This window comes from Parambassis ranga, chromosome 14 (assembly GCF_900634625.1).
Source record: "Parambassis ranga chromosome 14, fParRan2.1, whole genome shotgun sequence".
Lineage (NCBI taxonomy): Eukaryota > Metazoa > Chordata > Actinopteri > Ambassidae > Parambassis > Parambassis ranga.
In genome coordinates, this window is record NC_041034.1 from 19,516,481 (window position 1) to 19,530,294 (window position 13,814).

Below are 13,814 nucleotides of genomic sequence, written 5' to 3' on the forward strand. Positions count from 1 at the left end.
GGTCATCGAATGCAAAGACAGAATCCTCGGTCGGCCTCGTCTGCCTCCTGCCATTCTGTTGGCCATTGGAGGCTGGAACAGCAGCATGGATCTAACTAACTCCGACAGTCTTCATTTGGACACGCCCCTTTTACATGATACAGGCCTCAGAGCTTCAGTGTCAGCTGCAACATCACCACCTGTAACTTTTACTTTAGCACTTAATCTGCACAATCATTAAATTTAAGGCGCACAGGTCGGAAAAATGTTCATCTTACCTCAGTTAAACATCAATGTCAAAATAATACAATAAATCTTAGCATAATTAGATATATTATAATAAGCATATGGGTGTCACTGCTTTGTTAACTCAGTTAATTGTTAACTTGTAAGTGAGGGGACCAAAAACATAGTGCAAGTCAGGTTGGTCAAAGAAAACATTTTATCAGTATTCAATGAGTTGGAATTTCGAGACAGAACAGATCATTGTAATATACAAGATTGGTGTTTGTGGCCTGATTGACCCCTGCAATTGGCATACTGCACTCTGAGATACACACAGCTCGTCAGTCTTAACAGCTGTGCCAGGGCTTCTACAGCAGGAATGCTTAACTGGTGGGCCTGCAGGCCAAATTTGGCCTGCCAGCTTTTGTTTTGGCCTTTCATGACATTTGAAAGTTTTAAAAAGACCTGGTGACCCCTGGCCTGTTTTCAAAACCCCCCCTTTAGTGTTAGTCGATGTTAGAAAAATGTGGACTACAACTGTCAACGGAGAACAACTTTGTTTGGCACACGAAAAATCAAATGCAACAGCTCAGCCATGGATTACTGATAATACAGCCATGTTATGAAAGAGGATGGAAGGCTATAGGGCTGTATTGGAGCACCTGATAGAGTTGTAGTTGTTGTCATAGTAGTGGTGGGCAATATTTAAAAATCAACTAAAAACACAAATGCAATGCAGGATGGGTAGTTTTTAAATGTAAACATGTATACATGTCTCCATGGTGATGTGAAGTGCTTTGATGACTAGAGTTCCATTCACAGTGTGTCTTTGAACCTTTGTTATATACTGAGAGAAGACAGGCAACAAACACTGACAGAAGAAGTCTGCAAAGTCAACATGACTCAAAAAGACGGGGAATTAGTTTACAAGGATCTCCTTGACCAGGAGCTTTTCTGTGACGCTGTCATCAGAGTGGAGGAGGTTGACTTTAATATCCACAAAGTCATCTTGGCGAACTGCACCCCTTACTTCAGGTGAACTGATTATCTCAATTTTTAATGAATGTGTTAGTAACATTTACAAAGGGAGACAAAAACAAGGATTTGTTGTAGTTTATGATGTGAGTGTTGGAGATTATTCACTGCAATCTTGCTTTTATAGCTTACAGTGTTTCAGTGTGTTTGCTGATATTGTTGTGATGACTAGTCAACTGCTGGGAAAATGTTGTCAGCCTGACCTCATAAAGAAAGCAGCAGCAGTCCTTAATGTTTGAACATGACAAAAACAAACGGTGAACAAGTGTGTGTTAATCTGCTGGCCCCAGGTGGGACTTGGATGAGAGGACATGTTTGACATGTTGACATTAAAGCATCTAATAGTGATTTCTCCCTCTATAGGCTCAAACTTATTTTATCTTAAACTTGATGTATATTTTAGAAGTCATAAGTGAATTGGATAATGTTACAGCAATCAGATTTAGACCTTTAACTAGACTGTTGAATAAAGTTACCCATAAATCCACCAGTGACTTAGTGACTCATTTTAGTATCTGTTTTAAACTGAAATGCATCAAAGTGGTGTATAATGTTGTGGAACTTTTTCTGTGTCTTCCAGAGCTCTCTTCACACTCTGGTCTGAACCTGATGAGAAAGTCTACAGTATTCCTGTCATATCCTCGGACATGATGGAGCTCATCATTGAGTTTGCATACACCGGCTCTGTTAACGTGATGGAGTCCAATGCACTGAGGCTTTTCATGGCAGCTGATTACCTCTGTATCGAGGACCTGGTGCAAATATGCTGCAAATCTTTTGAAAAGCTGCTCTGCCCACACAACTGCATCAGCATCTGGCAGTTCACACAAAACTACCACATCCCTGAACTGCAGCTCAAGGCTTTCCACTATGTCCTCAGTCACTTTGAGCACGTGGTTTTCAGCGAAGAGTTCCTGCAGCTCTCGGCCCAGGATGTCAGTGACATCATCAGCCGTGACAACCTGAATGTGAGACAGGAGGCAGCAGTGTTTGAGGCCATCATTCGGTGGATCACACATGAACCTCAGGAACGAGAAGGATACGCAGATCTTCTCCTGCCAAAGGTACTTTATATTATACATTATCATTTTCACTTTATAGGTTAATCTATTTCAAGACAGTGACTGGAGCCAACCTGAGCCCAATAGAGGGTTATCAGTTATTAGATGTGCTCCATGTCATGATGATGGCCAGTACAGCCGTCCTTTACCCTTTTATAGGCCAGAAGGTGCAACATCATCTATTCTGATGAGTGATAAACAGAAAGCAACACAGACTACCTGAGTGACGCATTGTGCTCATGTGCATGCTGGTTCTCTGGGTGACTCTGAAAATGGAGGAGAATTTATGAAAATCATCATCTTTTCCAAAACTTTACCAAGCATTCGTGGTGTGACAACCGACCCATGAAAGAGGAAGAAATGAAAATATAAGAAAACAAAACAAAAGTTACTAAACTTCCTGTTAAAGCTGTGCGCTGGCACAAGCATTTATAATCATTTATTATTATTAGTACAAGTACATACAATAATAAGGAACATATACATGTAATGCTGCATATTTGCATAAGCTTTGTGTGCAGGTTAATGCAACTCAGACATTCAATAAGCTGATAATGTACATGTTCAGTCCAGAAGCAGCTATGGACAGGTCTGTGTGTCATGAGGCAGGCTGTGGGCATCAAGTGAACAGAGAGGCTGCTGATAACAAACAGGCATTCAGCATGTTTACTGTGTCAGTATTCCTGCTGTAGCTTCATGTTATGATTCATGTTCATCAGACATTAATGGATGGACCTGTGTTAGCAGACAGCAGCTAATATAACGAGTTAGTGAGTAAAACTATAAAGTATGCACTATTATTTTTACCTGAAGCAGAAATACATAAAAATTTACTTAAGTACAGTTACAAAGTACAAATACTTATTTACTTTCCACCACTGATCCTGACTGCCACGATGTAGAACAAAGAGAATGAAGACCTCATTTGTTCCGGTTGCTAATAGCATTTCAAATAACTGACCATTATTTGATTGTTTTACTTGTTGTATTTATTGTCATGTTCTTTATTAGGAACCGTGATTTTTTATGTATTTTTATTTATTCTGACACAGACTCTTAAGGTATGTCCTCTTTATTCTCTGTATTGTTGTAGGTCAGGCTGAGCATGATGCCTACAGAGTACATACAGAGTCATGTGCTGTCCAATAAGCTGGTGACGGACAACTTGAGGTGCCAGGCCATGGTCTCTGAGGTCATCGAATGCAAAGACAGAATCCTCGGTCGGCCTCGTCTGCCTCCTGCCATTCTATTGGCCATTGGAGGCTGGAACAGCAGCGGTCTATGTATCGAGGCATTTGACGTCCGTGCAAATCGCTGGATGAACATAACAAACCTTTCTGAGCGTCCTCGTGCCTATCATGGTGCAGCCTACCTCGGTGGGTATGTCTACTGTGTTGGTGGCATTGACCAGGTGTTGACAGAAACCAATAGTGTGTGCAGGTTCAACCTGAGCACACGGACGTGGCAAGAGGTGGCACCGATGCACTATCGCCGCTGTTATGTGAGCGTGACTGTGCTGAACGGGTGCATCTACGCCATGGGAGGCCATGATGGGCGCACACATCTCAGCAGTGCTGAGTTCTACCAGCCAGAAACCAACCAGTGGCTTGAAATTGCACCCATGCATGAGCAGAGGAGCGACGCCAGCTGCACAGCACTCAACGGCAAGGTGGGTGGAACACAATGGAACAAAGCAGAGAACAGAAAGATTTGTTTACAAAACACTGCTGCCAGTTTGAGCCAACAAAAATGACAATTTCTTATTGTCGCCACCCCCACCCCCCCTTTTTGTATTCAGATCTACATATGTGGTGGATGGAACGGGAATGAGTACCTGCAAACAGCAGAGTGCTACAACCCAGAGACCAACCAGTGGACCCTGATCTCTCCCATGAGCAGCCGGCGCAGAGGACTAGGAGTCATTGCATATGACAACCATGTTTATGCAGTAAGTGCATGAAAGAAATGTGTGAGCAGCTTTCATTAGTGGTTTAAAGCGGCTATTTTTTTATGTGACAAGTGATAAGTAATGCATCTTTTTTGACTTTCATCTTTGACTCCAAAGATTGGTGGCTGCAATAGAACAGACTGTCTGCAGACCGCTGAGGTCTACAACCCTCACACCAACACTTGGCGCATCGTGTCCTCCGTGCTGACCCCCCGCCGCAGCTTTGGTATCGAAGTAGTTGAGGACCGGATCTTTGTTGTCGGGGGCTTCTGTGGCTACAACATCATCTCTAATGTTGAGTACTATGACAGTGAGACGAATGAGTGGTCTCAGGCCTGCGACATGGACGTCTTCCGCGGCGCTCTGAGCTGCTGTGTGTTTTCGGGTCTTCCCAACATGGCCGACTACACCATCCCTCGTTAGACAACCAGACAGCGGTGATATGGATTTAGAAGAAAATCTTGTATAAAAAGAATAAAACCTATCAGGGGATCAAACCGCTGTAGACTTGGATATTTCTTGAGATATATATTAATTTATATATAGATTTATATATAATAAATCCATCCTGAATGTGTATCATCAGAATCAGAAATACTTTATTATTCCCAGGGAAAATCAGTTAGAAATATAAAATAAGGTAAAATAGCAAATAGTAAAATAAAATAAAACTCGAACAAATATTAAAAATTCAATTTAAACCCAATGCAACATATACATATATACTGGCCAATTGTATTGTTGTTGCTGTAACAGCTTTCTCAGCACAGACGGGATTTAACCTTCAACAATGGTTAGTAGAATATCAGTATAGAAAATATATACACTATATATATATATAGTGAATCACATCGAGGATATATATATATATATATAACATAATATTTTGCCTTATTGGGACATACCATGTCAAAATGCTCCCACATTGCTGACGTCACGCTAATCACTATTGGTATTTTCTGAGCCTTTTTCAGAAATTCAAGTCGTCGAATCACAAAACAAGACAATCACATGATTGTAGAGGAATCATCTACACTTGCAGTTGGTCAAGTGATATTCAGACAAATGATACAGGATTACACACAGGCTTCATTTGGACACGCCCCTTTTACATGATACAGGCCTCAGAGCTTCAGTGTCAGATGCAACATCACCACCTGTAACTTTTACTTTAGCACTTAATCTGCACAATCGTTAAATTTAAGGCGCACAGGTCGGAAAAATGTTCATCTTACCTCAGTTAAACATCAATGTCAAAATAATACAATAAATCTTAGCATAATTATATATATTATAATAAGCATATGGGTGTCACTGCTTTGTTAACTCTGTTAATTGTTAACTTGTAAGTGAGGGGACCAAAAACATAGTGCAAGTCAGGTTGATCAAAGAAAACATTTTATCAGCATGTGTCTTCCAGAGCTCTCTTCACACTCTGGTCTGAACCTGATGAGAAAGTCTACAGTATTCCTGTCATATCCTCGGACATGATGGAGCTCATCATTGAGTTTGCATACACCGGCTCTGTTAACGTGACAGAGTCCAATGCACTGAGGCTTTTCATGGCAGCTGATTACCTCTGTATCGAGGACCTGGTGCAAATATGCTGCAAATCTTTTGAAAAGCTGCTCTGCCCACACAACTGCATCAGCATCTGGCAGTTCACACAAAACTACCACATCCCTGAACTGCAGCTCAAGGCTTTCCACTATGTCCTCAGTCACTTTGAGCACGTGGTTTTCAGCGAAGAGTTCCTGCAGCTCTCGGCCCAGGATGTCAGTGACATCATCAGCCGTGACAACCTGAATGTGAGACAGGAGGCAGCAGTGTTTGAGGCCATCATTCGGTGGATCACACATGAACCTCAGGAACGAGAAGGATACGCAGATCTTCTCCTGCCAAAGGTACTTTATATTATACATTATCATTTTCACTTTATAGGTTAATCTATTTCAAGACAGTGACTGGAGCCAACCTGAGCCCAATAGAGGGTTATCAGTTATTAGATGTGCTCCATGTCATGATGATGGCCAGTACAGCCGTCCTTTACCCTTTTATAGGCCAGAAGGTGCAACATCATCTATTCTGATGAGTGATAAACAGAAAGCAACACAGACTACCTGAGTGACGCATTGTGCTCATGTGCATGCTGGTTCTCTGGGTGACTCTGAAAATGGAGGAGAATTTATGAAAATCATCATCTTTTCCAAAACTTTACCAAGCATTCGTGGTGTGACAACCGACCCATGAAAGAGGAAGAAATGAAAATATAAGAAAACAAAACAAAAGTTACTAAACTTCCTGTTAAAGCTGTGCGCTGGCACAAGCATTTATAATCATTTATTATTATTAGTACAAGTACATACAATAATAAGGAACATATACATGTAATGCTGCATATTTGCATAAGCTTTGTGTGCAGGTTAATGCAACTCAGACATTCAATAAGCTGATAATGTACATGTTCAGTCCAGAAGCAGCTATGGACAGGTCTGTGTGTCATGAGGCAGGCTGTGGGCATCAAGTGAACAGAGAGGCTGCTGATAACAAACAGGCATTCAGCATGTTTACTGTGTCAGTATTCCTGCTGTAGCTTCATGTTATGATTCATGTTCATCAGACATTAATGGATGGACCTGTGTTAGCAGACAGCAGCTAATATAACGAGTTAGTGAGTAAAACTATAAAGTATGCACTATTATTTTTACCTGAAGCAGAAATACATAAAAATTTACTTAAGTACAGTTACAAAGTACAAATACTTATTTACTTTCCACCACTGATCCTGACTGCCACGATGTAGAACAAAGAGAATGAAGACCTCATTTGTTCCGGTTGCTAATAGCATTTCAAATAACTGACCATTATTTGATTGTTTTACTTGTTGTATTTATTGTCATGTTCTTTATTAGGAACCGTGATTTTTTATGTATTTTTATTTATTCTGACACAGACTCTTAAGGTATGTCCTCTTTATTCTCTGTATTGTTGTAGGTCAGGCTGAGCATGATGCCTACAGAGTACATACAGAGTCATGTGCTGTCCAATAAGCTGGTGACGGACAACTTGAGGTGCCAGGCCATGGTCTCTGAGGTCATCGAATGCAAAGACAGAATCCTCGGTCGGCCTCGTCTGCCTCCTGCCATTCTATTGGCCATTGGAGGCTGGAACAGCAGCGGTCTATGTATCGAGGCATTTGACGTCCGTGCAAATCGCTGGATGAACATAACAAACCTTTCTGAGCGTCCTCGTGCCTATCATGGTGCAGCCTACCTCGGTGGGTATGTCTACTGTGTTGGTGGCATTGACCAGGTGTTGACAGAAACCAATAGTGTGTGCAGGTTCAACCTGAGCACACGGACGTGGCAAGAGGTGGCACCGATGCACTATCGCCGCTGTTATGTGAGCGTGACTGTGCTGAACGGGTGCATCTACGCCATGGGAGGCCATGATGGGCGCACACATCTCAGCAGTGCTGAGTTCTACCAGCCAGAAACCAACCAGTGGCTTGAAATTGCACCCATGCATGAGCAGAGGAGCGACGCCAGCTGCACAGCACTCAACGGCAAGGTGGGTGGAACACAATGGAACAAAGCAGAGAACAGAAAGATTTGTTTACAAAACACTGCTGCCAGTTTGAGCCAACAAAAATGACAATTTCTTATTGTCGCCACCCCCACCCCCCCTTTTTGTATTCAGATCTACATATGTGGTGGATGGAACGGGAATGAGTACCTGCAAACAGCAGAGTGCTACAACCCAGAGACCAACCAGTGGACCCTGATCTCTCCCATGAGCAGCCGGCGCAGAGGACTAGGAGTCATTGCATATGACAACCATGTTTATGCAGTAAGTGCATGAAAGAAATGTGTGAGCAGCTTTCATTAGTGGTTTAAAGCGGCTATTTTTTTATGTGACAAGTGATAAGTAATGCATCTTTTTTGACTTTCATCTTTGACTCCAAAGATTGGTGGCTGCAATAGAACAGACTGTCTGCAGACCGCTGAGGTCTACAACCCTCACACCAACACTTGGCGCATCGTGTCCTCCGTGCTGACCCCCCGCCGCAGCTTTGGTATCGAAGTAGTTGAGGACCGGATCTTTGTTGTCGGGGGCTTCTGTGGCTACAACATCATCTCTAATGTTGAGTACTATGACAGTGAGACGAATGAGTGGTCTCAGGCCTGCGACATGGACGTCTTCCGCGGCGCTCTGAGCTGCTGTGTGTTTTCGGGTCTTCCCAACATGGCCGACTACACCATCCCTCGTTAGACAACCAGACAGCGGTGATATGGATTTAGAAGAAAATCTTGTATAAAAAGAATAAAACCTATCAGGGGATCAAACCGCTGTAGACTTGGATATTTCTTGAGATATATATTAATTTATATATAGATTTATATATAATAAATCCATCCTGAATGTGTATCATCAGAATCAGAAATACTTTATTATTCCCAGGGAAAATCAGTTAGAAATATAAAATAAGGTAAAATAGCAAATAGTAAAATAAAATAAAACTCGAACAAATATTAAAAATTCAATTTAAACCCAATGCAACATATACATATATACTGGCCAATTGTATTGTTGTTGCTGTAACAGCTTTCTCAGCACAGACGGGATTTAACCTTCAACAATGGTTAGTAGAATATCAGTATAGAAAATATATACACTATATATATATATAGTGAATCACATCGAGGATATATATATATATATATATAACATAATATTTTGCCTTATTGGGACATACCATGTCAAAATGCTCCCACATTGCTGACGTCACGCTAATCACTATTGGTATTTTCTGAGCCTTTTTCAGAAATTCAAGTCGTCGAATCACAAAACAAGACAATCACATGATTGTAGAGGAATCATCTACACTTGCAGTTGGTCAAGTGATATTCAGACAAATGATACAGGATTACACACAGGCTTCATTTGGACACGCCCCTTTTACATGATACAGGCCTCAGAGCTTCAGTGTCAGATGCAACATCACCACCTGTAACTTTTACTTTAGCACTTAATCTGCACAATCGTTAAATTTAAGGCGCACAGGTCGGAAAAATGTTCATCTTACCTCAGTTAAACATCAATGTCAAAATAATACAATAAATCTTAGCATAATTATATATATTATAATAAGCATATGGGTGTCACTGCTTTGTTAACTCTGTTAATTGTTAACTTGTAAGTGAGGGGACCAAAAACATAGTGCAAGTCAGGTTGATCAAAGAAAACATTTTATCAGCATGTGTCTTCCAGAGCTCTCTTCACACTCTGGTCTGAACCTGATGAGAAAGTCTACAGTATTCCTGTCATATCCTCGGACATGATGGAGCTCATCATTGAGTTTGCATACACCGGCTCTGTTAACGTGACAGAGTCCAATGCACTGAGGCTTTTCATGGCAGCTGATTACCTCTGTATCGAGGACCTGGTGCAAATATGCTGCAAATCTTTTGAAAAGCTGCTCTGCCCACACAACTGCATCAGCATCTGGCAGTTCACACAAAACTACCACATCCCTGAACTGCAGCTCAAGGCTTTCCACTATGTCCTCAGTCACTTTGAGCACGTGGTTTTCAGCGAAGAGTTCCTGCAGCTCTCGGCCCAGGATGTCAGTGACATCATCAGCCGTGACAACCTGAATGTGAGACAGGAGGCAGCAGTGTTTGAGGCCATCATTCGGTGGATCACACATGAACCTCAGGAACGAGAAGGATACGCAGATCTTCACCTGCCAAAGGTACTTTATATTATACATTATCATTTTCACTTTATAGGTTAATCTATTTCAAGACAGTGACTGGAGCCAACCTCAGCCCAATAGAGGGACTGTTGAACTGTGATTAATGCACTGCTTTGCACTGTCACTTCACAAGGACACTTTAGTATAGTCACTGCACAATGATGACTATTTGCACTGTTTACACCATCTTGCACTACTTGCACACTAGTACCATCTCACCGACCCATGTGGTACCTGTTACATTATTACACTGTTCCATTCGTTCATATAAGGGTCTATGTTTACCATTACATCCGCCATTCATTTTGTGTTCTGTTCATTGTATGTCTGTTATGTCATGTCTGTTATGCCATGTCAATTTAGCCTCACTTTATTTTATTTACTTAATTTTATCTTAGTTTTATCTTATTTCATGTTAATTATTATTATATGTTCTTTGTATGCACCAATCACTAAGGCAAAGTCCTAGTAATGTGAACCCCCTTCACTTACATGGCAATAAACACGATTCTGATTCTGATCAGTTATTAGATGTGCTCCATGTCATGATGATGGCCAGTACAGCCGTCCTTTACCCTTTTATAGGCCAGAAGGTTCAACATCATCTATTCTGATGAGTGATAAACAGAAAGCAACACAGACTACCTGAGTGACGCATTGCGCTCATGTGCATGCTGGTTCTCTGGGTGACTCTGAAAATGGAGGAGAATTTATGAAAATCATCATCTTTTCCAAAACCTTACCAAGCCTTTGTGGTGTGACAACCGACTTATGAAAGAGGAAGAAATGAAAATATAAGAAAACAGAACAAAAGTTACTAAACCTCCTGTTAAAGCTGTGCGCTGGCACAAGCATTTATAATCATTTATTATTATTAGTACAAGTACATAATCTAATAAGGAACATATACATGTAATGCTGCATATTTGCATAAGCTTTGTGTGCAGGTTAATGCAACTCAGACAATCAATAAGCTGATAATGATACTATGACAGATGAAGGGAGGAGAGTAATGAGAGGAATGAAAAACATACATAAAGAGGAGGAGGGCTCAGTCCATCCTGACCAGTGGAGGAGGAAGTACTGAAGCTTGGTACTTGAGTAAAAGTACAATTACCCAGCAAAGTATATACTCAAGTAAAAGTAGAAGTGCTACATCAACAATCCTACTAAAGTAAAAGTCTTAAGTACTTTTAAATGTACTTAAAGTATTAAAAGTAAAAGTACTCACACACTGAATATATATTATTGATTTTCATTGCAAAGGATCTGAACAGGTTAAAATAATCAAAGAAATCATCTCAAATTAAAATGGACCATGTGTAGTTAATGTACATGTTCAGTCCAGAAGCAGCTATGGACAGGTCTGTGTGTCATGAGGCAGGCTGTGGGCATCAAGTGAACAGAGAGGCTGCTGATAACAAACAGGCATTCAGCATGTTTACTGTGTCAGTATTCCTGCTGTAGATTCATGTTATGATTCATGTTAATCAGACATTAATGGATGGACCTGTGTTAGCAGACAGTAGCTAACTAGTTAGCTCACTGAGTCAGTAACAAAGTACAAATACTTAGTTACTTTCCACCACTGATCCTGACTGCCACGATGTAGAACAAAGAGAATGAAGACCTCATTTGTTCCGGTTGCTAATAGCATTTCAAATAACTGACCATTATTTGATTGTTTTACTTGTTGTATTTATTGTCATGTTCTTTATTAGGAACCGTGATTTTTTATGTATTTTTATTTATTCTGACACAGACTCTTAAGGTATGTCCTCTTTATTCTCTGTATTGTTGTAGGTCAGGCTGAGCATGATGCCTACAGAGTACATACAGAGTCATGTGCTGTCCAATAAGCTGGTGACGGACAACTTGAGGTGCCAGGCCATGGTCTCTGAGGTCATCGAATGCAAAGACAGAATCCTCGGTCGGCCTCGTCTGCCTCCTGCCATTCTGTTGGCCATTGGAGGCTGGAACAGCAGCGGTCTATGTATCGAGGCATTTGACGTCCGTGCAAATCGCTGGATGAACATAACAAACCTTTCTGAGCGTCCTTGCGCCTATCATGGTGCAGCCTACCTCGGTGGGTATGTCTACTGTGTTGGTGGCGTTGATGGGGTGGAGAAATTCAATAGTGTGTGCAGGTTCAACCTGAGCACACGGACGTGGCAAGAGGTGGCACCGATGCACTATCGCCGCTGTTATGTGAGCGTGACTGTGCTGAACGGGTGCATCTACACCATGGGAGGCCATGATGGGCGCACACATCTCAGCAGTGCTGAGTTCTACCAGCCAGAAACCAACCAGTGGCTTGAAATTGCACCCATGCATGAGCGGAGGAGCCGCACCAGCTGCACAGCACTCAACGGCAAGGTGGGTGGAACACAATGGAACAAACCAGAGAACAGAAAGATTTGTTTACAAAACACTGCTGCCAGTTTGAGCCAACAAAAATGACAATTTCTTATTGTCGCCACCCCCACCCCCCCTTTTTGTATTCAGATCTACATATGTGGTGGATGGAACGGGAATGAGTACCTGCAAACAGCAGAGTGCTACAACCCAGAGACCAACCAGTGGACCCTGATCTCTCCCATGAGCAGCCGGCGCAGAGGACTAGGAGTCATTGCATATGACAACCATGTTTATGCAGTAAGTGCATGAAAGAAATGTGTGAGCAGCTTTCATTAGTGGTTTAAAGCGGCTATTTTTTTATGTGACAAGTGATAAGTAATGCATCTTCTTGTCATCTTTGACTCCAAAGGTTGGTGGCCGCAATAGAAAAGACTGTCTGCAGACCGCTGAGGTCTACAACCCTCACACCAACACCTGGTGCAGCGTCTCCTCCATGATGACCCCCCGCTGCAACTTTGGCATCGAAGTAGTTGAGGACCGGATCTTTGTTGTCGGGGGCTTCTGTGGCTACAACATCATCTCTAATGTTGAGTACTATGACAGTGAGACGAATGAGTGGTCTCAGGCCTGCGACATGGACGTCTTCCGCAGCGATCTGAGCTGCTGTGTGCTTTCTGGTCTTCCCAACATGGCCGACTACACCATCCCTCGTGAAAATTAGACAACCAGACAGCGGAGATATGGATTTAGAACAAATTCGGTGTTCCGGGCATGTCTCACTGGGAGGAGGCCCCGGGGAAGACCCAGGACACGTTGGAGAGACTATGTCTCTCGGCTGGCCTGGGAACGCCTCAGGATTCCCCCAGAGGAGCTGGAGGAAGTGTCTGGTGAGAGGAAAGTCTGGGTGTCCCTGCTTAGACTGCTGCCCCCGCGACCCGGCCCCGGATAAGCGGTTGACTATGGATGGATGGATGGATGGACTGCTGTAGACTTAGATATTTCTTTAGCTATAATATTTCCATTTAAGAGTTTAAAGCACATTAAAAGTGATGTAACAATACCGTCACAGTACCTGGCTTTAAATGTATATCATCTGTTTGTTCCACTCTTATGCAATCTGCATGTATGTTCAACCTGATCTCACAGAAATACGTGACATACACACGAATTGTTAATGCTGAATTACATGGCACTGACACGAAAAGTAGTGAAATTACGTGCAGGCACCACGGAAAACTGTCTCCATAGAAAGTCAATGCGGGGCATTTTCGTAGGGAAACCACGGTTTAAGCAATTTGGCCCTTAATAAACCTTTTTAGGAAACAATCACTATTATACTAAAACTGTTTTAGATCATTTCAATCATGAGAAATTCGGCGAACTGAATGAGAAATATTTATTAAGTACAAAGTTTGAATGTGCATTGGCGTCCTAGACCCTGTTGTGAAGA

At 42.0% G+C, this 13,814-nt stretch overlaps 2 protein-coding genes across 2 annotated transcripts; both read left to right on the top strand.

Moving 5' to 3' along the window:
• The first annotated feature begins 1,165 nt into the window (after nt 1-1,165).
• On the top strand, nt 1,166-4,671 carry LOC114446412 (kelch-like protein 10). Its single transcript, XM_028422049.1, has 5 exons — nt 1,166-1,239; nt 1,820-2,303; nt 3,394-3,969; nt 4,099-4,248; nt 4,366-4,671. Exons 2-5 carry the CDS (start codon nt 1,887-1,889, stop codon nt 4,669-4,671), a joined length of 1,449 nt encoding a protein of 482 aa, XP_028277850.1. The 5' UTR covers nt 1,166-1,239; nt 1,820-1,886.
• A 1,001-nt stretch (nt 4,672-5,672) lies between these two features.
• On the top strand, nt 5,673-13,085 carry LOC114446586 (kelch-like protein 10). Its single transcript, XM_028422240.1, has 4 exons — nt 5,673-6,152; nt 7,243-7,818; nt 7,948-8,097; nt 12,774-13,085. The coding sequence occupies exons 1-4, from the start codon at nt 5,736-5,738 to the stop codon at nt 13,083-13,085; spliced, it is 1,455 nt and encodes a 484-aa protein (XP_028278041.1). The 5' UTR covers nt 5,673-5,735.
• Nucleotides 13,086-13,814: the final 729 nt, after the last annotated feature.